The 27,060-nt window shown below is 35.3% G+C and overlaps 1 protein-coding gene across 31 annotated transcripts; it reads right to left on the reverse strand.

The window, feature by feature from the left end:
* Window positions 1-4,847: 4,847 nt before the first annotated feature.
* On the reverse strand, window positions 4,848-15,620 carry LOC132189147 (uncharacterized). Of its 31 annotated transcripts, none has more exons than XM_059603710.1 (14): window positions 15,468-15,620; window positions 15,211-15,277; window positions 14,000-14,271; window positions 12,966-13,626; window positions 12,383-12,582; window positions 12,047-12,291; window positions 10,786-11,683; window positions 10,601-10,652; window positions 10,380-10,528; window positions 10,233-10,297; window positions 9,234-9,430; window positions 7,522-9,141; window positions 6,534-6,570; window positions 4,848-5,450 (listed from the first exon to the last, which is right to left on the reverse strand). In XM_059603710.1, exons 2-7 carry the CDS (start codon window positions 15,229-15,231, stop codon window positions 10,989-10,991), a joined length of 2,094 nt encoding a protein of 697 aa, XP_059459693.1. In that variant the 5' UTR covers window positions 15,232-15,277; window positions 15,468-15,620; the 3' UTR covers window positions 4,848-5,450; window positions 6,534-6,570; window positions 7,522-9,141; window positions 9,234-9,430; window positions 10,233-10,297; window positions 10,380-10,528; window positions 10,601-10,652; window positions 10,786-10,988. The 31 variants fall into 31 exon arrangements, with proteins under 31 accessions (XP_059459693.1, XP_059459689.1, XP_059459687.1 ...); XM_059603706.1 differs by having other exon boundaries at window positions 7,522-7,577; window positions 9,058-9,141; window positions 10,380-10,652; XM_059603704.1 differs by having other exon boundaries at window positions 7,522-7,606; window positions 9,058-9,141; window positions 10,380-10,652.
* Between the last annotated feature and the right edge of the window lie 11,440 nt (window positions 15,621-27,060).

The following is a 27,060-nucleotide window of genomic DNA, read 5'->3' on the forward strand; positions in this document are numbered from 1 at the left end:
AAGCCAAAGCTCTTGAAGCCTTCGGTTTAGCCTATGTTGTCACATGCAAAGATATGGTTGTGTTTTGTTTCAAAGTAATGATATCGAGTAGACTATTATACGACTGCCGTACAACTGAATGATGTGATAATGAATTACTCTGATTTATCCCAGTTGTATAACTGTGTCTAACAATCTACTAAATAGCATTGTTGTTTGTTTTAAGGATTTGCCTATGAGTGGGAGATTGTGGTGGCAAAAAGTTGAAGACAATGTGTATTTTCCACCTTTATTTTTGTTGTCTTGTGATGGGGACTGCAATTGGAATCAAGTAGAGGGGCTATTCACAATGGTGAATTTCCTTGCTTCCTCCCCACCTATATTGTAGATCTCCTGCAATGTATCATGTAAATATTTGCTTGCTATGATGCTATGAAGAATAAAAGTAGTCAAAACTTTTGTAATTGTGGCTTCACTGTTGCCTTTTCTCTTATGTTGTCCACTTTCTCCTTAATTATGTGTTGCTTGTGATCATATGATCAGGTATATATATATAATAATCTTAATTTGCGATGGTGAAATGAACAACTTATATACCACTTTCTAGCACTGTAATTTTTTATTTATTTATTATTATTATTATTATTATTATTATTTTGTTTTCACTTTACTTATGTGAAATAACTCCGTTGCTTTCCACTAAGAAAGGAAGATACATAGCATATCAATAAAGGTAAAAAGAAGGAAAAAAAAAACAAATGATATGAGAACCCAATTCTCCATATCATATTCTTCGATGCTGAATTAACTATTTGGGTGTTTTTATTCCTTTTGTAATATTCTAAGGGCTAATCTTCCACTTAGATAGCTCCATAGCTTGATCTTGACAGGCCATGAGGAGCATTAGAAGTAAATAAGTAAAAAAAATCAAAGAAACAGAGGAAATGCTAGCTATCCAGGAACTTTCAACAACAAGCAGAACTGTTCATAAACATTGTTGCTTGGGGATTGATCGATAGAGTTTTCCTCCTAAACGGGCTCCGAATTCCGTCTACAAAATTGTCATACACGCATCCCTTAGCACGTGAGAAGCCCATGTTTGAATAGAATAACCTCCAACTCTTTTAATGTTATATTAAAAAAAAAATGTGTTTTTCTCCTCATGTACTCAAATGACACATACCAATTTTCTCCAACTCAGTTTAGATTAAAACGTCTATATCTACGAGCCACGCACATATATAATTTGGACTAAGAGTGATGGCAGATTCAGTGCATGCATCATGATTTGGAAGTCGAGCCTTTTTACTGGCCTCCTTTTGTATGGGGAGCGGGTCAATGAAGAAGAGGGGGATGGGATACCATATCCTTGAAGCACTTTATGTGCTAAATTCGCCACAAAAACAATCATCACACATGATGCTCTAACAACAAAAACACCCCCTCCCCCTCCCAAAGGCCACCTCTTGACTTTGTGAAAGGAATGGGCCGGGGTAAAATTAAGGTGGTGTGGTAGAACATGTTCTGCATCAAAGATGAGTTGGAAGACCAGAAAAATCTGCTAGGGACCTTCTTTTTAATTTAGTGATTGTTTGTTTGATTCTGCTCATATGTCTGCCTCCAAAAAAATATCTTGCAGAATAAAAGAAACAAAATACTCAAAGCATTAACTGAAACAGGCTCTAGATGTCATGCCATAAAGTATAGCTAGCCCACCATGCAATGATCTCTCAGAAAGTATTATGATAAAGTAACTCATGAAATAAAGTAATTCATGCTATTTAGTAGACTATTTATACGATTACTGTAACACCCTGCTTTGAAAGGTATGATATTGTCCGCTTTGTGGTAAATCCAATAACAAAACCTTGTGGATTGAGGCCCAAAGCAAACAATATCAATGTCATTTGGAGCGAAGTGTAACAAATGGCATCAAAGTCATTCCTCAACCTGAGATTGGGAAGCATGCACAAGCGCATAAGAGTCGCCAGCGAGGATGCTAGGTCCCAAGAGAGGGTGATTGTGGCATCTCACATCACCTAGGGATGGGGATGTGCTTATATCTATACTCGCACACTTCTTGACAACAAGTTTTAAAGCCGTGATGACCATGAATCTGCTAGAAAGTCTAGTTCGGGAAAACTAAAAGCAAACAATATTATGTCTTTGGGGTGGAGCATTACAATTACCGTACAGCTTAATTAATGATTTTCACGGTCACGTCATCTGGGTCATTTTGCTTTCTCCTTCAATGAAACAAAGAGGAGCCTGAATGCAAGCAAGCTAGAAGAAAAGGAAACAAATTGATCTGGTGGTAGCTAAAGGTTTGCAAAGAGCTAGTCTCCATTGATCTTGAAATAAATCTGGGTTTAGGATGAAAACATGGGGTTTTTCTAGATCATCTTTGATCATATTTTGTAGAGAAATAAAAGACAAATGAACCATCCCATTCACGTCATTTTTCAGTTTACAATCAGAGAGACAGAGGATGCTTCTTTTTCTTCCTATCTACGTCGTAGGCTGTCGAGTTTTGGCTGCAAGAGTCAATGAAAATGGTCCTTCGTTATTATTCATCTTCTTTTTGACAAATACAACCGATCTTATCAGCTACCCTTTTTTGCTTGTCTGTTATTCATGTTGTTTTGAAGGTGTTAGAGCAGCAGCAAACAGGCTATTATGAAAACGCTGAATTAGTAAATGGTGGACCCCTAATTTCACTTCATAATTGAACTTGAAAATCATTAATTAATTTTAAAAAAACTGTATATAGATTAATATATAAATAAATAAAATTTAATTTCTTAGTAAAAAATTCAAGAAATGAAATTTTCATCCTTTTTTAATGCTCATCATTGATTGTTTATATCATTCCAATATTTTTCTATTTTTCGAGCACATATTAACTCATACAACTCATTTAATAATCTTATTAGAGAAATATTACAGTTCTTCTTGATATTCTCTTAGTGTTTTTCTAATTTGACATGCATATTGTTTTCAAATATATATATATATATATATATATGAGGAATCAGTGGAGTAAGTTTTTCAACTTTTTTTAGAAAACAATATCCATATAATGTAAGAACAGGAAAACGCCATGAAAAACTATAGTATTCCTAATCTTATTATCTTTGAGAAGTGCTAGAAAGCTAAAGAGTTGAACCCAAAAAATCTTCAAACTAACGTGGCAAGAGTTTTCAAATTAAAAAAAAAAAAAAAAAAAAAAAAAGCAATTCTCTCTTCCTTGTCTGTCACTCACGATCTGCCACATCAGTTTGAAATTTTTTTTGGGTTCAACTCTTTATCTCTTAGCACTTTGATGAATAATATTTCTATTAACAAACCAAAAACAAAATACAATCTCTTCATAACAGTGAATGTTACATCAAATGTTTAATGCAACTCACAGTGATCAGCTTCAAATCAACAAAAAAATCTCTTATAAGTTGCTAGAGTTATAATACATTATTTCCTGAAACTAAAGATATGGATGCTTTTTTAATTGGGATAAATACAAAATCAGTTCTTATGGTTAGCCTAAATTATAAATCATTCCATGCAGTATAAAAAATAATTCAAAGGTTCTCGGAGTAGGCCGAAATAACAATTTAGTCCCCTGTAGTCAGTACCATTAATAAAATGATGATATGTGTCAATCTTAATAAAAAAAAATAGAAATATATAAAACTAAAAAATTATAAACTTAAAATGATGACACGTCTCTCTCTATGCAACCCAGCTCGACGCCGCCACTGCCCTCGTCCACCCCGACGGTGTCGCTTGAACTGAACACTGCCCATAAAAAATCTGTATGATCATAGACTCTTAACTCAATTTATAGTTTAACTTCCAATAGATTGTGCCTTTAAATGGAAATTCCTACATCCAACACCCTCTTATTTCTAGAATCCAACGCCCTTCTTTTGAGTTTAAAGGTCAAAAGCTCATTAGTCATTACAAGTCCCCAAAATAGCAGTCTCACCAAAATAGTCAAAAAAAACATATTTTTCTATTTTAATTATACACTTTTTTAAAATACTTCGAGCAACCTCACTATTTTAACAATCCACTTTCACTATTTAATTTAAATAATCTTTTTCAAAGAGTTCTTTATTCTTTCTTTAGTTTTTTTATATTTTTGAATGTTTGTATCTTCTTAACTGTCATATTTTTTAATATTCGTCTTATTATAACGGTAATTTAAAAAAAAAAAAAAAAAATCTATATTTTTCCTAATAGTGTAGGAATCCATGCACGGTGATGATGTGGAACTCGACAGACGGTGACGGCAAGACTCGAAATAAAGAGATGCACTAGTGGAAAGAAAATAGCGCTCTTCGGAAACGGCCGACGCTAAGCAAAATGAGTGAAAAACCCACTCTTAAGCTCGAGTTCAACACATCAGGCACGTTTCTTTGCTTCAAAAGTAGAGAGACAAAATTCTACTCGTTATACATATGTGATTTTTTATTATTTAAACATGTTTTAAAGGAGTAGCTAATTGTCCGGATTAGCCTCCGCACCACAAAGCCACAAACTATATTACTGCTTCACAGCTTCAACTCTTCCCTCCTTCGCTAATTAATTCATATAAAAACACAAACTTGGATCATTTAAATTACCTCATTAATTACTAACAAAACAAAAAACAAAAAAAAAAAGCAAGAAAATGGGTTGAATTAGCAAGGGTGGGGCATTGGTTTGTATGATGAGCATGATCCTTTGCAAACCTTTCGCTCGTGCTATCTGCGATGAAATATGCAAAATTAAATGCTCTACTCTCGTATGCATCTTCTGTAATTCTAACTTTTAACAACCTAAGATTATAGGATATCAAACAATCTACCTAATTTTCACCATTTGTTTTTTTTTTTTTTTTTTTTAAAGTCAAGATGGAATTCTTATTCAATAACGTCAAAAAACCAGTACACTCAAGGAGAGGGAATAACTTCCTCTCTCCTTACAATATCACATATACTTGGTGGAATTTCTTCTCTCCGAGTCTATGACATGCTTGGTAACATCTTGTGCGGCTACATAATTGGCATCCCGTAGAATATGTATAAAGCAAGAGTTCCTCATAGCCCGCAAACCGGATTGAATACCTTCCACAAATTGGCCATAAATGCTCCTGCATGTGAGCATTGAATTGACGGCAGCTACTATTTGCGTTGCATCCCCTTCCAAAATAATGCCATCACCGCCAAGTTCTTGTCCGAGCAGCATGGCATAAAGGGCTGCCATAGCCTCAGCAATGACAGGTTCCGTCTAGACCGTGATACTTCGAGCTGCTCGAAGCCCTCCAAATGAACATTTTAACAACATTCGATACCCTAAGATTCCAGCAAACTTTCCACACCACACTCCCTACACAGTGCCCAGAACTGCCACAACCAAAGAGTGACATTCGCTCCATCTCCATGTGGTAAGCACTCCGTCCATGCTATTTATATTCAAATTCTACACTACTAAAAAAAACTTAATTACTATATTTATGCGGATAATTAGTAAATAAACTTTTCCGAATTAATGAAAAAAAAAAAAAAAAAAAAGAAGAATTTTACTTTAGTTATTGGATGGTAGTGCTGTGCAGAGCTAGAATTTTAGTTCAAGTGGTGCAAGATTAAAAGATAGACTCGAACAAAACTTGATTAAGATATTAAGGAATATAGCCAACTAAACAACTACATAATTCAACAAAATCGTTTAAATCATATAAATGTAACTTGTAATTAATTTTGTCACGCCTAGCTTTAATTTATTCAAGTGTCCTTGACGAGTTTTCATATTTTGAAATTGCTGCATAATTTCTTCATTGTTGATAATCTTAAATATATCATTCTCAATATATGTAACCACAATCTCTTTTTTTTTTTTTTTTTTTTTTTTTTTTGACAGAGGTAGACTATAAGGAAAGCAATTTACTTTTAACCATTTAGAGTACCTTTTATACTCTCATGTAAAGTAAGCTGGGCAGGTTTTCTTTTACTTTTGTATAAAATTAAATTAAATTAAAAAATAAATAAATAACATTTTAATTACAAATGTTAGAACTTGCTTGATTTTGTATAGTTGGAGTCTTGGGACATTTAAGCTTTGAACTTTAACGGAGTAATTGCAAAAGTAATGAAAGTTCAAGAGTTAATTGAAGTTTCTCTAAAGTTTAATTTTGCATGAAAGATACGAACTTTAAAGACTAATTCCCCCAAAGTTTAATTGTAAAATTCGCAGACGTTTTCTTTGAAAATGCCAGTAATTTGGTAAAATAATTTTTAAAAATTGGTTATACCGAAAATCCAGTATAACCAAAAATTTTAAAACCTGTTCATAAACCCTAATCACTAATTCATTCCATAACCAATAAAACATACCAATCAACCAACAAAATACATTCAATCACAAGCAAAATATATAATCAAAGTATCACATAGAAGAATACACAATGTTCATTACTCATATCATTGATCACATTGTAGCATTGTTTCTTTGACAATAATCTAAACCAAACACTAAATTAGCATTGTTTATAATTGATCACATTCTGCACATACCTCAATTCTCATCTCCAAGGTCTTGATCATCAACCATCTGCAGAAACACAAAGAAAGTAGTTCATGGATTCCTGTTTCGATCAAAACATTGAGGATATTATAAGCTAAAAAATCCAGTCACTTATTTCATGCATGGTAATCAACTCATGTTCTGGTCTAATATGCATAATTCCATAGGAATACCAATAATTGCAATGACTTAAGAGACAATTGTCAGAGAACGGCAAACATGTGTTCATCTATGCTCCGTGCCAACAAATTTAAACGCTTTATATATCAAAATAAATATAGAAACTAAAATCATTGCAGGGTATTACTCCAATGGCAAACAATCATGCTAACTAGAGCAAACAAGTTACTGTCTACACACTGATTAAAAGGGGAAAAGTACAGTTCACAAAACATGATCTTCACCCAGTTTGAAGGAATTCAAATCTAGCATCATATTTCACACAAACCAAAACAAAAGGCATGAACTCAAATAAGGATAAATGCAAATGGCAGCTCCTATGAGAATATAATCCATTTATCCTACATAACCTTATTAGCTCGTTTATAAACAAAATTATCAATTATTATGCATGAAATGACATTTTATACAAAGAAATTGGCACAATAATTCTCTACTATTGAGCATGAATATGAATTACACTACCAAGGTTATATCTTCACAACTATGGATGATTGAGCGATCATTTACCCAGGACTATACAATAGAAATTGTTTATGACAAAACAAAATAATTGTCTGGTCATACCAACATTGGATTTTAAACCTTTAACTAGTGAGCAGCTGTAGAACAGGAATCTCATAAACATCCTAATCATCGATATTTTATATCTACATGCAAGTCATACAAAGATCTTTGTGTCCAATGATTGTTTTCTGTTAAACGTACACAATTTACTTAGCACAATAAATGCTGCCCTACACTATAGTTTTCTACCAATAAAATTTGGCCAAGAGTGATTCCACTTTCTACTCTTACCTATTTTCTATACTTCAATTCTTCATCACAAAACTCTAAGGCGTTCAGGGATAGGCCTGTAAATAAAATTAAGCAAACGACAGATCTGAAGGTCATGTTAGAATAGTCACGAACTTCAGATTTGAAGTTCTTGTAAGAATATCATACATAGTTGAGAAATCAGTGAGAGAGAGAGAGAGAGAGAGAAAGAGCCTTACGGAGGAGGAGTTGAACCTAGGGATGGAGGTGCGAGCATTCGGCTGCGAGGTGGCATGGCAACGGGATAGCCGTAGGGGCGGACTACTAAGAGGCTTGGGGGGCTTCGGTCCTCCCAAGCCTCAAAATGTTTCCCAAATTGTTTTAAATACTCCTATAATTTTTTTAAAATCAAATTTTTACCCCCTAATTTTGTTTTTTGTTTTTTCTTTTTAAAAAAAAAAAAAATTCATTCCTCCGCAACATCTAAAATCCTAGTTCCACTCCTAGGTGTGTAGGCTTCAATTCACTGTTCACGTCGAAGGAAGAGTGGAAGTTTCAACCGAAGAAATATGAGCGAGAGAAAGGGAGAGAGAGTAAGTGGGAGAGATGAGCTATTCAAGCCCGAGAGTTGAGACGGGGCATTTTTTGTCTTTCAAGACTTTAGGGTTTAAATTTTTTGTTGGTAAAAATTAAAAATGTTTTAATGTCTATGGGTTATGCATGTTGACCTGAAATTGACCCATTTATTAATTGTGTTTCATCAGCTCAACCTGATTCAATCCAACTTTTATTTTACTTAACCCTAACCTGCTAATTTTGTATTGGATTCATGTTGAGTTTGCAAGTTAGTGTCAAAAATTGCTAGCCTTATCCCCTTGTAATTTGACCACCCCCAAGGGTGGCATTTTTTATCATTTCACATCTAAAAATGCATGTGTACGACACGTGATCGAGGATCCGTCCATTTTAACAATCTGGCCTAAGGGAAGGGCTCTTTTACCAACGAATGGTAGTTTATGGAGTTTTGAGTGTCACATGTAGTTCGTGGGGGGCGATGTGTAAATGAGTGACAGTTGAGGGAGATTAAGTGTAATTAACCCTAATTATTTTCTTGTGAATATTTATAACCAGTGGTGTTACACCTGATTTTCAACTTAACGCTCAGTAACTTTTTATTTTTTTGTGATTTTTCATTGATTATTAGCTCTTAATCACCGAGAGAAAAGTTGGTGCTTCGCTTGTTTCTATGTTTTTCGATAAAGATTTTTTAGCTAAAAATATATAAAAGAAAGAAGAATTATTCTCGGGATTGAATATAGTAATATTAATTGATTCCTTTCTCTCTCTAGGGTGGGGATAGAAGGAAAGTTTACTGTTTCTGTGTAAAAGGGAGTTAGCTGGAAGACATGCAGAGGATCTGGGCCGTTCAGAAAAAACATAAAAAGAAGGAGAGAGAGAGAGAGAGAGAGAGAAGAATGCCCAGCTAACTCGTGAATCGTGAGGAAAAAGAGATTGGCCAAGTGCGTGTTTGTGTGGGGAAAGAGAGTGTGCGTCTGAGAGAGATCTTGGGAGGAATACCTGCTAGCCCATCAGTCCATTCCATGACTAAACCACCAACACCAAAGCTTTTTAAGTAAACTTTGGTTTGGAGGACAATGCGTCCTAATAAAGAAAATGAGTTCTCTTTTTTAAATTATTGTAGAATTCTGTGTGTGGTTTCTCGAAATGGAAGGAAAGGGTTGAATTATTATTACCTAGAAACGTCTTCCCAGATGGGACCTTTGAGGATGGCATCACAGAAGGCAGCGTCCATCTCAGACCTAATCCTGAGAAGAGCTAATGTCTCTTGACGAGGCCATCGATTCCCACCGCAACAGCTCCTCCATCCCCACGCAGTGGCAGCAAATGCATCCCAGATTCCCAGTGATTTGATAAATCTGTGGATAACTTGCTGTGGGACAGAACAGACGATGCATGAACATGGTCAAACAGCAACAAATAAGTTCTGGCTACGTGTCACTTTTTTTTAAGTTCGGACTGAGATGTCAATGACCTGACACATGTAGTGTGGTGTATGATGTAAGCTAACTGACTGAATTGTCTAAACACATGTTTACTTTTTATTAGACAAAAAGTGGTCTAATGACCACAAGTCACTCATTACCGTTAAAAAGTTAACAAAAGGAGTATGGAGGGAGTCATTTGATAACGGTGCAAATCTCTGGAACTGTTTTGATCAATTTTAAACCTTAAAAAGAGTGAAATGATAAAAGGTGAAACCTCTTGAGCATTTTTTCCTACTTTTTCCCTTACATGACAAAATACAGTAACTAAAAAGTCAAACAAAAGCAAGAATTATACAAGTACAAAAATTTTGATAGTAAAAGATGCTGATTCTCCAGAATAAAATTTTAAAAAATAAAATAAAATAAAATAAAAAGAGCACTAAATCAATCATGATTTTCTCAAAATAAAGTGATCATATATATGGTGGTGCCACATTTGTTACTTCTACAATAAAACAAAATGTAGCAACCTATGGCACGAAAAAGAAGCATCATAGAATAAGAAATAGTATAAATATAAAAGAAATAAAATCGAGTGATACATATGTGGTGTCATTCCAGTTTTAACTTAAACCAAAGCCTTCTTTCCAGAGAAAATTATGAACATGAATTAGTACTGGCGACATGAATATGAATATTATCAAAGCCAAGTAAATACAGGTATTGTTATGGGAAATATTTCCTTACTTTTTCTGTTGGGTAATCAGATATTTCCAAATCACACCTGATTCCCAACATACGCTGCCTGCAACCTGCACAGAATGTAACATACTTATGGTGGAAATCCAAGGACAAATTTTCCACGCGTGACGGAATGGATTTGTTGAGAAATACCTTCGCTGAAGAAATGATTTCCAATGGCCACATGCCAGGGGGTTCAAGGTTGGAGCAAGGTTTGTCTACTGTATGAGCGGGTAGAAGTATGTTGTATAATTTCCACAAGCTCCTTCCTTGAAAATGTTTGTATACTTTCCAAACGCCACCTACATTATTTGCACCTTGTTATCACCTTCCATGAAGTCTTGCTCAGTATCCAAAATTAAAAGATGACCAACCACGGAATCTGCCCTTTGACTTTGCTGCTGTCAGAAAGTCAAGAAGCTTCAGCTGACAAGGAAATTATACACGAGAAAAAAGGAAAAGATCAGATAATAGGCGGAGAGAATATGAAACATGGTCAGGTGGATAAATTGAGGAAACTGTTGAAACTGATTACAAGAATTTAGGCAGAAGAATGTACCTACAAAAGCAAAGAGTGGCATTTTAACGAATGCCAAATTTTGTATTCATTCAAACTGGGCTGATTTTAATTATGACTTGTTTCCAAGTTGACTGTGGGGCAATCAACGAACATAACTTCACAGCACCATTTAAAACTTTGGACATACAAGAAGAAAAGCTTCAGCCCAAACAGAGATGCTCAATCTCCTTTCAATTCTCTGTTCAATGAAGACCCGGAAAAAGCACAAGATTATCTGCTCCATGAGAATTAATCTCAGGAGGTAATGGCTGGAGCAACCCACTGTTTGACAAGTCTTCGAAACCCTTGATGTCCTGTTGCAAGCGGGTTGTGTATAAAATGGCATGCTCTAGAACTAGAGGATCATCTGGAGCGTTCTGCAGAAGAGTAAGCAAGGTCTGCCGATAAACTTGAGCAGCCAATAATGGTCTTGCAACCTGCCGATTTTTACAGAAAATCGCCACCTTGATAACATGCTTGCAGAGATTTCCCACCCTTGACCAGGGGCAATCACAGAAGGAAAATTCTGAACCAGGGTTCCAAACTGTATATGCCACACTTCTATCTGTTTGAGAAATGACTTTTGCAAGCTCAAGATTTTGCTCATCTAGTATCACATCAACATCGGCGATGTGTAAAGCCAGATACCAGGCATTGGCTAAGAAAGACTTGTCCCTCAAATTTTCAAAGAACCCAGTCTCCACACTGTATTGTTCTAACCAATGTAAGGAGTGAAATTCAGTTGTCAGAATGTGGATCAACCAGTCAACTCTTTCCCAGGAACTAGCATGTTGCTCATTGAAAAGCTTGGATTTTAACCTCAAGTGATAGGACTCAATTGCAGCATGGAGCTCTGGACTGGCCACGGGAAGAGACCTTACCCCAGCTACCCACAACTCTGCCAAACATTAAAACACATTAAGATTAAGATCAGATTTTGTATGCAACAACTCACAATGTCTGGGGGGTCCATGATCATGAATTATCATTGTAGCTTTAAGACAAACCATTAGAACATTTACCACGCCAAATGGATTTTTTATATTTGATTTTTGAGCATTAAAAGTATTTCATTCAAAATTCATCTTCCTAAGGTGAACTCAAAAGTTCATGTATGCTGTCTGCCATAACACTGGCAGGATTGAAAAGACAAATTAATAACAGTACAAGAAGAACTTGAAGAAAAAAGATACTGGCCTTATGACTGAAGAAGTTCTTTCAACATGAAATAATAAAAATGCATGCTTAAATGGGCAAATACCTACGCTTGGTAACCATCGGATCCTGAAATAATCCATAAAGTCACATTGATCAACAAATACTTGCATAAACTCTTCAATTGCATCCACAGCATTTGGCCCACTTCTCGTGCAATATAAAATCCAGCCTAAGTGCTTAAACATTTCTCGCTGCACATCAAAGTTACTGCATTTCTTTAAAAGATTTCTAATCCAAGCACGGCGAATATGCCAGACGCTTAATAGGACCCGGCACTGGAAAGCCTCTCTGCAAGTAAGCATGATCACAGCACTCACATTCCTTTTTCCTAAAATCAGAACTGTACGAATAAAGCTGTAAGGCCACACTAATAATTTACCGTATCATGGAAACCTTAAAAGAAGGATCGTCCACTAAGAAGGCATTGAGTCTCCATCTGGGGTCCTTGGTATGGATTCTTTCAGCAAGTAATCCAATCCATTTATGGATACCTTGACCAACAGAAGAAGAGGTAATGACCCAAGCAATCGGAATTGCATTGTGGGATGAGTCAAACACAAGCAGAGTACACAGGGGAGACTGTTAAGAGAGACCAAAACAAAGAGAAAAACTTAAGCATATGGTAGCATCTAATCATAATCAATAACTATAAGCATGAAGAAGCTCCGCTAGCAGTTTATACAACAAAACATAATAAACTTCTTTCTTCCAAAACTGCTGATTGAGAAAACTTCCTCCGCCGTAGTTAATCCAAACCATCCAATTCACACTAATTTTATATTGTTAATGCAAAAACTAACTAGAATAATGTAATTCTGAAACAATAATGAAAAGGAAGGATTGCACATAATTAATTGGCTAGAATATTATCAATAATTCAAACAGAACCCAAAGCTATAACATGTGTCCGTAACGCATTATTATGGGAGTAACATGGAAACAACAAACGGAGAGTACAGTACCTTAAGTTTCTTCAAGCCAAATGTTGAATGAGAAGCTATCAAACCATTATTTCCATAACAGAGCATCTGTTGCAGCTGCCAATCTGTCTGTATCCCCAAGATAAAAGGTTCTGAACCAGAGTTGTCCTGAAAGTAGAAAACATGTTTTTGATGGCGTTGAACCCACATCTTTATACTGCATTCATCATTTTCATGTAACTCGTGTGAAGAATTACGAATAAGCCTTTCCATGTTACGAACATCATTTCGAGTGAGAAAATCATCACGATTATGGGGTCCACCATGCCCCTGCACCACCTCCATGTGATGCTGAATTACACTATCCAAAGATATTCCGACATAAAGCATAGACATCACTTTCTGGCGTAACTCTTCTGAGATTCTTGGAGCATACATAGCCCTTGTCCCTAAAGCATCCCGATCAAGTATCCCATGACATGGAGCTCCAGTTTTATCTACATGCTGTCTTTGATTATAGATGATGAGGGCTAGGAGGGGCCGGGTGTATAATCGTTTTACAGTGAAATGGCAAAGGCAGCCTCTCATCATGTGACGCCTCCCAGGCCTGCTCCCTTTCCCTGATGCAGGCTTGATGCTTGACACATCACCTGTTCCAGATTCGCTTTCTCGATAATCTTCAGGGCCATAAGAACACCAGTACCTGAAGAATCGTGATTACACAAATAAAACATTAGTTCATGCAACTTAAAAAAATTGCTCAAATGCAAATCTTTTTTGGCACACAAGCACATGCATATATATAACCATTAAAATGGAAATGTTCTTTTGTTGACAACGTAATTTTCTAAGACAGCTGAGCTTTACTGGAAAATGGAAACCAATTTGAACACTAATTAACCATTAAAAAAATAGAGTGTTGAGAAAATTTGTTTCCTGAAAATGTTACACCGTAACACAACACAAGCAGGGTAGTTTAATGCTTTTTTTCTTTTTTAAGGAAAAAGAAAAAGTTAGAAAGAGGCCAAGAGTCATTAAAAGCACCACTGAGAGAATCGCAAATTACAAAACCATACAATGTGTACTCAAGATAGCCATCAACCCTTGGTTTGCTGATGCTCCCCTCAAGTCTCTTCCTACTTGACTCAATGCGAAAACTAGCAGGGCATTCTGCATTAGAAGATTCTCCTTTTACAAAATCGTCCACTCTAGCAAAAGGAATGAGAGCAATATCATCACCACCTTGACGACCACCTTCTACTTTTACCCACTTTAAATGAGCAGCAGAAAACTCTGCACAAGGAGGATCTTGCACCGGAAGGCTAAGAATATCCTCCATTCTTGGCATCTACATTTCAAATGAAATTTAAAGCAAGTGATAATCAAACTTATGATGGATTACGAAAACACACTCAGAAAATGAGAGGGTATCAAGCAGACAAGTGGACCTTATCAGAGCTTCAAAACAGGAAAATACATCAAATAAATAAACAAAAAGCTGCAGTAGATGTTTTCAGTGATTGCATAATACAGATTTTTTTTTAATCCCATCTTCGCAGTTTTCTTTGGACAACAATAATGAAAACTATGGGAAAGCAATCAATGAGGTCCTCAAAAGTTAAAAGCTGACCCCATATATCAGTTAAATCTTGAAGTCAACGTATAACAGATTTAGCAGTAGTGAAATGATACCTACAACTAAACCAATGATCCACATTTTTACCAATGATTCACATTTTTGTCAGGAAGTTGTTAATGACAAATACTAATCAACACAAGAGAATAGACCCATCCCCTAGCTAATAAAGCAACCTATTTGTCTTTTAAAAAAACAAATGCATAAACATCAGAATACTAACACAGAAAATCTGCCCCGGCTTATTACTGAATCACAATGCAAAAGCAAGTTGCGTCTGAAATTTTCACCTTGGGCAGTCGAGCCCATCATATTCAGTCTAGAGTTGTGTCGAGCCAGCACAAACAAATTTAATGGAAACAAACAAAAAGCAAAACCATAAAATGGGATCATCATCGTTCAACAACATTATACTTGATATAGGAGCATTCCTCGTATAACCCATTTTCCGTTCATTTTTGTTTTCAGCAACCTATCAAATTTGGGGCTTAAGCATTTGGTGACAGCTAATGTGTAGGCTGTCAAGCTTTTATATCCCAAACACATGCACATGTAAATTCAGAAAATTTCCAGAATAACAAGTAACAGAGTCAGAAAATAAGACAAAAGCATATCAAGAAGATAGAATTTCACCGACAATACTGCTAGTACCTTTGTTTCGTGGCCTTTCATGTTTCTTCAACTGCTACAAACAAAACAAACTCTAGCCCTTGTATTCCTGAATCACAGAACATAACCCCATCAAGAAATTGAAATCCCGACCCGAATTTACAACACATAACCCAACTACCAGCAAGCCAGAAACTCACTGGGGGACCAAACAAGAGAATCAAACGCCCATTTTAGAAAACTAGAACAATCAAAACGTGAAGACCCAATAGAGCAGAGGAACAGAGAAATCAGATTACCTTTTTTGAGTTTGTGGTTTCAATGAACTGCCATGAGAGTAATGATTCAGAAGAGGGTTTGGATATTGCAGTGGAGCTCTCTCCGTGATAAAAAGCTCATTGGGTTTTGTTGGGTAAATTTGTGAAATCACCGGCTGCAGAACGTCGGAAATGACCATAAAGTCTGCACTTGGTAGTCCTTTGGGCGGCTTCAGTGTTTTGGGCTTTGAAAACTATTTACGTTGGGCCATTGAAAATTATATTAGATTTTGTTTTGTTTCAATTTTGATTGTCCAATAATATAATAATTCAAAAACTTACATTTTTTTTTTTAATATATCGGCACAAATCAGGACGGATCCAGCTTTCAATATAGGGAGGGACCAAGGGCCAAAATTTTTTTGGGAGAGACCAATTGGCAAAAAAATATCTTTATTTTTTTTTTTACCTTAAATTTTTTTTTCTTGTAATTTGGGGGGACTAGGGCCACTCCCAGTCCCCCTACAAAGGGAGGTCCTCAGCCAATCGAACTAGTGACATATGCTTAATGAGACGTGGCTCCCAGTCGATTGAATTACTCATTGAATACATAATTCAATGATTTACTGTAAATATTAAAATAAAATAAATATTACATGCACTCTCAAGTGCTTACTTTCAAATGCACCTTTTTTTCATGATAGTGAAAATACTATTAGATTTAAAATCTAATAGTAATTTTACTATAGGAGACTATTCACTTGCCTCCTTAAGAGTACATATAGAACTTCTCGATAGATAAGTTCCTTACAAATTAATGCAGTAGTTCATATGGCATTTATCAATTATCAAGTCAATTATTAATAGTTTAAAAAAGAAAATGGTTCATTTTTTCACCCATATTGTTTCACATGTATAGTCAAGCCTGTAAAGAAAGTATAGTAAAAATTGTATTATCCAAACATTTTTCCTAAGATAATTTGTGAAAAAGCTTTTTCTTTTTCTTTTTCTTTTTTTTCATTTTGTTGACACCTTTTTTTATATTGGTTGATGCTATGGACTAGTTAATAAGTTAGCATGTCCATGCTATGTAATTACCGAGAGTAATACCCAAACTTATATCTTTAATTTACAATTATTTTATAATATTAAAAAATTAAAAATTGATAAAATTATTAAGTCAACGTTACAATAATTATGAAATAAAAATTGTAATTTCTAACCTTTATCTATTATTAAATGTTGCTCTGGAAATCGATGGCTTTCGGTGTTTGATAAGGGTGACATTATCGTCTATGGTGAAAGGACATACTGTGTGGAATCTGTTAGCCTATCTTTTTTCTTTTTTTTTTCTTTTTTTTTATGTGTACTTCTCCGGTTTCAGAGTAGTTTTCAGTCACCATAAATCCATAATGATTGTGAAACACTGAAACAAATGGTCCCATGTGGTATCATTATTGCAACACCTGGTGACGCCAGTATCGTAGAAGAGTGATGACAGAGAGAAACACCGGCGTGTGTTTTTTATTATTTTTTAATATTTTTAAATATATATTTTTTTAATTATAATATTAAAAAAATATTAAAAAATAATGAAAAACACGGGCATGTTGCACCCCTGTGTTCTCTCTATCATAACTCATGGTAGAAAGGGCCATGATTCTAAGAACACCGGCGTGCATGACTGTTCATGCACGCCAAGCTTCTTCTTTTTTAAAAAAAATATTTAAAATAATAAATCACTTCAGCGTGCAACACACGGGGTGTGATGTTTAGCATCACCCTGGTAGAAAACATAAAACATACTGGTCCGTTTGGCATTGGCCTGTTATTATTGTAAAAATTGATTGATGTGAGAAAAATATATATATATTTAGTATGAAAAAAAAAAAAAAAAACTGTTTTGTAATTATTTTTTTATTTGAATAATAATAATAAGTGATTAATATCATGTAAAAGGTAAGAATGTTTAGACTTTAATTATTTTTTGATGAATAGTAATTATCTATGTTCAAATTCGTGGCTGTTGCGAAACACAGTCTTTCAACTATCACTCATTTATATATTGCCTCTCACAAACTACAAAATGTCAAACTCAATCTCCTTAAGCTACCATTCGATGGTATAAAAAAAAAAAATCCTTCCGTTAAGCCAGATGGTTAAAATAGATGGATTACATGTGCGTTTTTATACGTGAAATGATGAAAATACCTTGAGTTTAAACTAAATTTACTTCAATATCCTCAAAGTTAAAAATAATAATAATAATAATAATAATAAATTAATAAATAATACAAAGAAAAAAAAACCCTAAAAAAATAAAATAAAAATCCACCCCAAATGATGGTCAAATTATATAAGGGAATAACTAACAATTTTTTATACTAACTTACAAACCCAACACGAACCCAATACGAAATTAACATGATTAAAGTTTAATAAAATAAAATTTTGGTCAAATTGAACCGATTAGACACAATTAATAAATAAGTTTTTTTTTTTTTTTTTACTTAAATGAGTGATAATTGTATATATATAAAGGGAGAAGAAGCTTACTAAAACATTTATAAATTCTTTAATCAATACACTCTTATAATCATTTCATCCCGCTTGTAACACACGACAACATTAATTCACAAGACAAGACAAGACAAGAAAGGGAATTGGCTTCCATACGGCAAACAAACTACCACAGTACCACATATGGTTTGAGGGCTGAGATTCTCCAAGGGCAAACCACTTGGACAACGGCAATTTATTCCGTGAACTTCCATCCATCTTCTTCTCTTTTTCTTTTTCTTTTTTCCCTACCCAAAATGTTTTCTCTCTGTTCTTTTTCTACCCATACCACACCTGGTATTTCTTCCCGGTAGAGCCTATCAACTGCACACGCTATAAATTACAATTACTAAAATCGAATTTGAGAAAAAGCAACATGAAAAAAAGAAAGAAAAAGAAAGCAGTTCTAATGATAACGTAATACTTGAGAAACATCTTTCTTGATTGCACACTTGTCCTCCATATTATCTTTTCAGAAATTCTGCAAGCCCAAAAAAGAAAAACTCAAGAGAGAGAAAACTTTGAAAATGTAAAGTAGCCGTAAATATTACAAGTTTAAATTATGAGTGATAATTTTATATAAAAAGTTAAATAAATTCTTTAATCAAGACACTCTTCTAGTAAGTTTTTTAGCTAGTAGTGTAGAAATTCAATTAATTATAAATAGCAAATGGTGCAAATTAAGCAGATTATTTGATCCCATAATCCTCATTTTCTGCAGCCATGTGGGTTTGGAGAAAGCAAATGTAAATGTAGATGCAACCATGCACGTACCTGGCTTAACACAGAAGAAGCATTCCATAAAAGTGCACTCAAGTTTGCACATGCCCTCGCAAAGAGAGCGAGTTGCAGCTGCGCACTTGTCTGAGCATTCTTTGTAGCAAATCTTGTCTTTTTTCCATCTAATGCCTTCTCCAACCTCCAAGGATGCCAACAAGACGATCATGGCGATCAGAAAAAGCAAAGTCCCAATCTTGCTTGAAGTCATTTTCTTGCTTTTACTTTTTTCCCTTTTTTTTTTTTGTTTTTTCTTAATTGTTTTATTGCCTTAAATGGGCTTTGTTAATTGCAAGAAAGGGAGATGTAGAGAGGTAATTTAAATCATCCAAGTTTGTGTTTTTATATCAATTCATTAGTGGAGGGAAGAGTTGAAGCTGTGAAGCAGTTACATTGTTTTTTTTTGGCTTTGTGGTGGAGAGGCTAATCCGGAAAACTCACTCCTGTTAAAACTCGTGTTAAATAATAATAATAAATCACACACTTATAACGAGTACAATTTCGGGATTATAATCCACTATTATTTTAAAGAAATTGTAAATTATTAAATTACGGAATTTAGGCTGTGTTTAAACATCAAAACGCTTGAAAAATATCATCTATTATTTCATCTCTCTACTTTTTGAAGAGTGGCTATATATATGCTGAACTCAAGTTAAAGAGATAGGTTTTTTTTTTTTTTTTTTTTAGAAAATTTCATTTAACATTCTTGAACTTTCAATGCTTTTGCAATGTTTTCTCAAAAAGTTTATAAACTCTTAATTTAGTATATCAAGCTTTAAAAAAATAAAAATCAATATCACCGGCCCCTTCTTAAATATAAAGGAGAGAGCTTCTTAAATGCAATTTATATTTAGTAGCTTATATGTGATGGATGTAAATTTTGAAGACGAAATTTTTATAAGAAGAAAGGGGTGTAACACCCAAGAAGATAATTAGAAGGATTAATGTAAGTTAAAATATATTAACCAACAAATTGGAGCACTAGCATAGGATTTTAGTCAAAAATTTGTAGAAAAACACATTTCTCCAATGTTTCGTCCGGACGTTGAAGATTCCCTTCCGAACGAGATTTTAAAAGAGCATGAAAATGTGTTTCAATGAGTCTCGTCCTAAGCTCGTTCGAATGGACACCAGATAGAAGGTCTCGTCTGAATGGGAGATAGTTTCATTTTCAACTTGTTTTGGCTTATTGGATTCGGGAGTTTTTGCCCAAATTTGAAAATGACCAAAATACCCCTCACTCTCAAATTGGGAATTCTCGCCTAATTTGGGGGTGACCCTATTTTGTTAAAGGGTCAGACCTACCTATTGAGCCTCACCTTTTTAATTGAAGGCCTAACCTATGAACCTATCCGTTTGAATTTTGGCATTTTGTCCGAACCCGAAAATGACCAAGATGCCCTTGGCCCTAAACCTCAACTTTTATACCTTGGTAACCTCACATCTTGAGGTCGCCACTATGAGTACTTGCCCTTGGAGCAATATCGAACACCACATGTCATCAACCTTAACCCAAGCGAATTCCAGTATGTTGCCTGAGTTCGAAATTTCTAAAATACCCTGAAACCTAAACCCTAATTTCTATAATTACCCAATCACCCTGGTATCCTCGTATATTGGGGATGTTGTTATATTGAACCAGCCTTAAGGCACACCACTCATTTCGGTGCCAACCTTTAAATGCAAAATTCCCAAGACACCTCTGATAGTCTGATATTGTCTACCTTTCCACATAGTGGGTGTTCCTGTTAGCCCCTTTGAACTAACCTCTTCAAACAATTTGAAATATAAGCCATACTTGATATTTGAAACCTATTCGTATGCTTAAGACTCTGTTATTGAGCATTAGAATCACATTTTCCTTCAAACAATGAACCAACCCCTTTGCAACCTTACTAAGTTTCCATTTCAAACATCCCCATATTTTTTCCGACGTCTCCTTGCATTTTCATAACACTTAGGGAGAGATTCTTGTTTCTAAGACTAGGACACCACTTTTGTAGTTGGATGAATTAAGGTTGCACTTAGAATTGATACTCATGGTTTTTGAGCCAATGAGGGACGATGGCACGAACTGAAGCAAATGCCACAACTCCATCTTTCGCCGACCCAACCCAATTCCGCAGAACCGAGCCCATCTTCAAGAAGTTCATGATCCCGATTCCAACCCTGATTCGAGATGGTGAAGGCAGAGGAGGAGGCTATTTTAGATGAGTCTTCAGCTCACAGTTTCGATGCTTCCGCCGAGGACAACACCGACATGGATGAGAACGACGCCCGGCTTAGCTACGACCGCACTCGCTTCAGTGTCGCCAAGGCGGAGAGCCGATATAATGCTTTCTACAGCAGTCGCAACATCATTGAGCGAGAGGAATGATTGTGCCTGACGTGGGCCAGCTGCCGCCGAAATAGTTTGGGAAGTTTACGCGAACCTACATGCCCTTTAGGACGAGGACCGTCTTGAATACCACATGATGATTAGCCAAGTTCTTCCAGCCAAGAATCTTGCCACTAACACGTAGGATAGGATTCTCTGCCTTTTTACACCCTTTTGATTAGGAGCACCCTCGACTACGAGCGCCACGAACATCGAGGGCGGCACGAGAAGGACGCACAGCTGATGGAGCCTCCTCACCCATACCAGCGAATGACCTTGATTGTGAGTATGTCTACAACACGCTCAGTGGACTTCAACAGTCCATAGATAGTCTCCCCTTGGAGCTAAGGAAACTATCGATGCCTTTCCAGACAACATTCCAGGATCACTCCCATAGATTCACAGGCACTTGATGAGACCTCCGCCCGATGTGAGAGATTACGGCATTCAGAGCCCGAGTATCAACCTAGGAAGAGGGAGCCCTTGTACGCAAGGCACCCCAGGTCAAAGATCAGCGGAGCGCTGACGACCTCATTCGTAGGACGATTTCTATAGACTTTTGCTTGGTGATGGCAATGTTGTATGTATGAGACTGTTTCTTTTCTTTCTTTCCTTAGATTTAATTACGCATGCCTAAACCTTATTGATCTTTTCAAAACCATATGTTTATTTTCAAATCTGTTTCTTTTATCCTAACTTTTAATTGTTTTAAAAAACCCTCCCCAAGAGGATCTTGTTTATTACTAAAACCAAATTTCGAGGGCAAAATTATTATAAGGAGGGGAGAGTATAATACCCCAATAAATTATCACATATTTATGAAAGAGTTAAAAATTCCTTAAGCCAATGATTTATGGAAAAAAACAGGATAGAAACCCTAAACCTTCCTTAATGGGCCCAAGCCTTTAGGGCCTTTTTTGAAAGCAAAAGCCCAAGTCCACCTTCAATGGATGAGCGCTCATCCAGGGAACCACACCGAGTGCTCGTCTGAACCTCACGCCACCCTCATAAAATCGTACTCTGAACTCTTTTGCCCTTTTGTAAACAGTACACGAGTGCTCGACCCGGACCACACGAGCTCTCGTTGACAATTTTTAGACCGCTAGTTTTTACCCGCGCATGCGACCTGCAACTCTGACCTCTCTGAGCTACAGTACACGAGTGCTCAACACTGTAGTACACACGAGCGCTCGCCCCTTTTCAAAAAGTTTCCCATTTCGCCCTCAGCTTCTTCCCCTATTAATACCCCATACCCCATTCGACCCAGCCCTCAAATTAGCCTCTGGAACCTTGGGGAAACCCTACTACTTTGAAATTTGAGAGTGTGTGAGCTTTGTTAGTGACTTGGGAGAAGCGAAGAGCACTCTTGAAAGACCTACTCGTTGAGGTATTCTCTACACCTTTCTGTTATTGTGTTGTTAAGTTTTTTGTTTTACAATAGCCTAAATGTTTTCTTGAAGTGATGATTTCTCCTTTCAATGTTTTAAGCATTTTAGTCTTAAGGCAAGCCTTTGCACCATTTCTTTGTTTAACAAAACTTGCTTCAAAAGGTGTTTCCAAGAGACGCTATTAGGAACACCTGTAATATGTTTTGGTGCTTACAACGAACCTATTCTTAAGAATGTTTTCAAAGGCTTTTAAACACCTCTTTGATTCCTTGTGTTGTGTTTTCTTGTGATGTGCATGTTTATTTTAGAGCCTAGGAAGAGAATTTCCAACCCATAGCTTTAGAATATAAACTTAGCACACATTTTAGGATTTTCGGGCTGTGCTTTACTCCCTGGCTGAACACCCGTCCTAGGGAACGAGCGCTCGCCTAGAGAGCAGGCCACTCGCCCCTTAATCTCTGTTATGTGGTGCAAGGTTTTAGCAGCCCTTTTTAGTTAGATGGGACCTTCGTAGAGTTCTTTAGTACTACTTATAATGATAGGCCATGTTTCGTTATAGTAGGGGTTCATGATGTTGGATGACTCGAGCGAGCGTACAAGGCAAGAAAACACTTGCAAATACTTTCCTTAAAAACATGGGATACGTTAGCTGACTAACCACGCGTTTGATATGAGCATGTCTACTTTTTGTAATAACTTGGTAACTACTTTAATAACTAGTTGATAAGATTCATCGTATGATATGGTATACCGGTACATGCAGAATAATGGTCATAGGCTTATTATATAGACTTTATTTTGTGGTCAAATGTATGTGTGTTATATGGACTTTGGATCCAATGGTTTTCATGACCGGCACAGCCATTCTCTAATAGTTAGTCACTGCAAGACATACATCATTAGTGGTGTAAGCCACCCGAGATCAGACTCGGTAGTGCCACTAGTGGTAGATGGTAGCGTACAATAGCCGAGGCACTGGTATTGTATTATAAGTCCCTCGGGATATCATCAACCTTGCTGAGAAAGATTAATATCTCTAGTAGACCATACATGAGAGTTATGACATATGAAGTGTTAATTTTTATGCATTAAAATACTTGAGCGATTTTCACCGGGAGTACACCACCATTTATCAAACTAAATGATATTTTCAAATGTGTATTAACGAAGACAACACCTTCTTTTCAAATGTTTACTAAAACTGCACATTTATTTATGCTTAAATGAGCTCATGCTATACCTAATTGTGAGGTTTACTTAGTAAGTCGTTAGACTTACGTTGTTATTACTCTTATAGGGAGCTTGTTACTAGGACTCAGGAGTGGCACAGTTGCCACTATAGCTTTTTCTTAAGATTCTTCGTATTGTTATCAGGTTTGCCTTTTATTATTGATTAGTTGCTCCATGTCTTTATTTGAAGAATATATTTGTACCATAATGATTATAGTTTTTCTTAGATTTATTTCAACTTCCTATGCATTAACTTAGATAATGCTTAGAGGGGGGATTCCCTATTTAGCCACCAATTGGTTTAAGTAATGCAATTGCCAGTAACCTTGCCAGGCTGGCCAAGGTCAAATTTAGAGACATTACAAGCTCACTTCTAAGGTTTGCTCAAATCCTTGGGTAGTAATTATTGGGGAAAAATGCATTTTACCCCCTTGAAGTTTCAAGACTTTTTCAATTTTAACCCCAAAGTTCAAAAATTGGCAATTTACCCCCCTGAAGTTTCAAAATTTGGCAATTTAAACCTTTTGTTTAATTTTTCCGTTAAATTGAACGAATTTTTTTTAAAAAAAAGTCTGAGGGCAATGATGTAATTTCATAGATCTCCGTCCATTTTGACGAAAAAATTAAACGGAGGGTTTAAATTGCCAATTTTTGAAACTTCAAGGGGGTAGATTGCCAATTTTTGAACTTTTAGGTTAAAATTGAAAAACTCCTGAAACTTCAAAGGGTAAACTGCATTTTTCCCTAATTATTTGAGGTTAACAAAGCTAAATCTAACACTGTGAACGTGATTCTTGGTGATATAACATCATTTTCATCGATCTATTTAAGGTAAATTGCTAAACTCTAGTTTTACCTATAGTTGGATTTTTTTGGGGTTTTGACTTAATCCCTCAAATTTATTTAGGGCTTTTGTGTTTAAAGGAATTCTAAACCACGAGCAAGTGTCGGGTTGAAGTTTTGTGGCTTGAAACTTTGGATTTCCCTACAAATCAAGGTAAGGTCACAAACCCTAGATTTTGTCTAAGTGTTATAAGATTAAGTTTTGTGTCTAATCCTTGAGTCTCTCTATCGGTTCATGTTATTAGTTAAAGAAAAGTCTAATGGAAACCCTAAAATGCTATGTGTTACCTTTTTAGGATGGGTTCTTGAATGCTCAAGTATCTTTGTGGTGATTAGAGACGTTATAGTTTAGAGTTGAGTTTAATTATGCATTTACAATATGGATGCGTATGTGCATTGCAAAGCTTGAGTCAAGAGTTTTACCCCAAGTGTAACAAAGCGGACAAGGTAAGTATTTTACTTACTGAGTAAAAAAAATGTTTTCAAAATGTGTTCAAAGCAATATATATAGTTATTTGACTTTGAGCTGACATTGTTTTGATATAAAACATGACTTGTGATATCTTGATGAATTAATGATGTTTTATGAGATGTTTTGATGAATGTTTATGAATTTTTTATATGAGTTTTATTATGTTTAAGATATGATATGATGATATATGTTGGATGTGTTTACTTTGATGGATTATGTGATTTTATGACATGACCATGTGATTTTTATGATACATGAGTACAAAGATTTGATAGCATGAGCATAAGCATGACATGAACAATGAAACACAATAAAAACTTATGATATCATGGTATGGTTGATGGCCCCAAGGGTGATTGAGTATTAATCTAACTACTGTAGGAAATGTTCCTAATGAAAGTGCTAAACAAGAATGATATGATAACGAATGATAATGATGTTCATGGCATATTGATGGTATTATTGGTATATATGTATAATGATATGATATGATGGTATATGTCATGATGTTATATGAACGGGGTGACAATTCCCCATAGTGATTGAGTGTTTAGTCTCACTGCTACAAGACTGGTCACTTATAATGTTGATGGTATATGATAGTATGTATATTTTACACGATGATGAAACATGAGCATGCATGATATTATGATTTATGAAGTTTTACGATACATATGTGACTGCATGGAATAAAGCATATGTATATTGTTATGGCTAATTTTCATATGATGTTTTATGATGATTTATAAGAACTTTTTATGCTAGATATATCAATATGCACATGTGATTTAATAGAATAGAGCATATGTATATTGTTACAGCTAGATTGCATATCATGACTTTTTTTATATGTTTTATTGCTTAGATATGCTTGTAAGCTTGTATTCACTCATAATAGCAAATGCACGCCTATGAGTATACATGAACTATATAATGTATAAATACATATGACTTATATGGGATTGTATGTGTATGTTTTCGAGTGGGAGATTGAAGATTACATATACATTCATAGCTAACTAGTATGTTTTTAAAGTATTTTTCAAGACTACGGTGTTTACTTTATCAGCTATGTGTACACTAAAGTAGCTGTTATTGTAAACTTACGTAATAGTGAAAGGTTAGCTCATTGTGAAAAATCAATAATTTTTATACTTGCTGAGACTTTTAACTCATATATTGTCTGGGTGGTTATGGCTAACTCTACGACCGCGTAGATGACATTGTTGCTGTAGGTTCAGAAACCTTGGAAGAGGATCTGATGGTCATGTATTTATACTACTACAATGATTGAGGTAATGTTATGCCAGATACTCTTATGTCAGACTAGTTGTTGTCCATCTTTTGTATAGACCTCTTATGTATATGTCTAAACTGTTGATATTTTGTATATGACTTTGTGTCTCACGTGACACTGTTGTATAACGATTCTTTCTTTATGTAAACACCATTCACATAGATGTATATGTCAACTTTGGTTGTCTTTTATTGATAAGCTTCCACAGCAATGATATGGACTCTAATAATGATGCATGTATCACTGCGAGATACATTTATATTGTTTATTAGGTCAATGCATGAGTTCATAGCATATTGCAGTATTGTCATGCCACTGTGATGATCCATTTTATCCATGACATGTTTTCAAAAAAAAAAAAATTATTCATGTGTATTTATGCAAGTATCCATGGTACTTGCTTCGCTAGTGGATTCGATTAGAGCTCTATCTTTTGTATTTACAAGGATAATTGACAAAAGTTGATTAATGGTGCGTTTGACATTGCTATTTCATAAATAAAATGTCCAATTTTTAATCCAATCGCAAAAAACATATCGTTTGGAATTGCATTTTTAAAAAATTACGATCGCAAGCAAGGTGGTTCTTTTTTGTAAACGTACAATTTTAAAGACTAAACTGCGATTTTGCCAAAACGATGTTTTTAAAAATCACGTTTTCAAATGTCATATTTTTAATTCTCACTTTTT

Source organism: Corylus avellana, chromosome ca8 (genome assembly GCF_901000735.1).
Source record: "Corylus avellana chromosome ca8, CavTom2PMs-1.0".
Lineage (NCBI taxonomy): Eukaryota > Viridiplantae > Streptophyta > Magnoliopsida > Fagales > Betulaceae > Corylus > Corylus avellana.

Bases quoted from the DNA above. Each gene is read 5' to 3' on its own strand.
- LOC132189147 (XM_059603713.1), bottom strand. From the start codon at position 15,231: ATGAAAGGCCACGAAACAAAG. The intron at 12,583-12,965 runs GTACTGTACTCT...CTCTCTTAACAG, and splicing joins TTGGCTTGAAGAAACTTAAG to TCTCCCCTGTGTACTCTGCT. The intron at 12,292-12,382 runs GTAAATTATTAG...GCTTACTTGCAG, and splicing joins TTTAAGGTTTCCATGATACG to AGAGGCTTTCCAGTGCCGGG.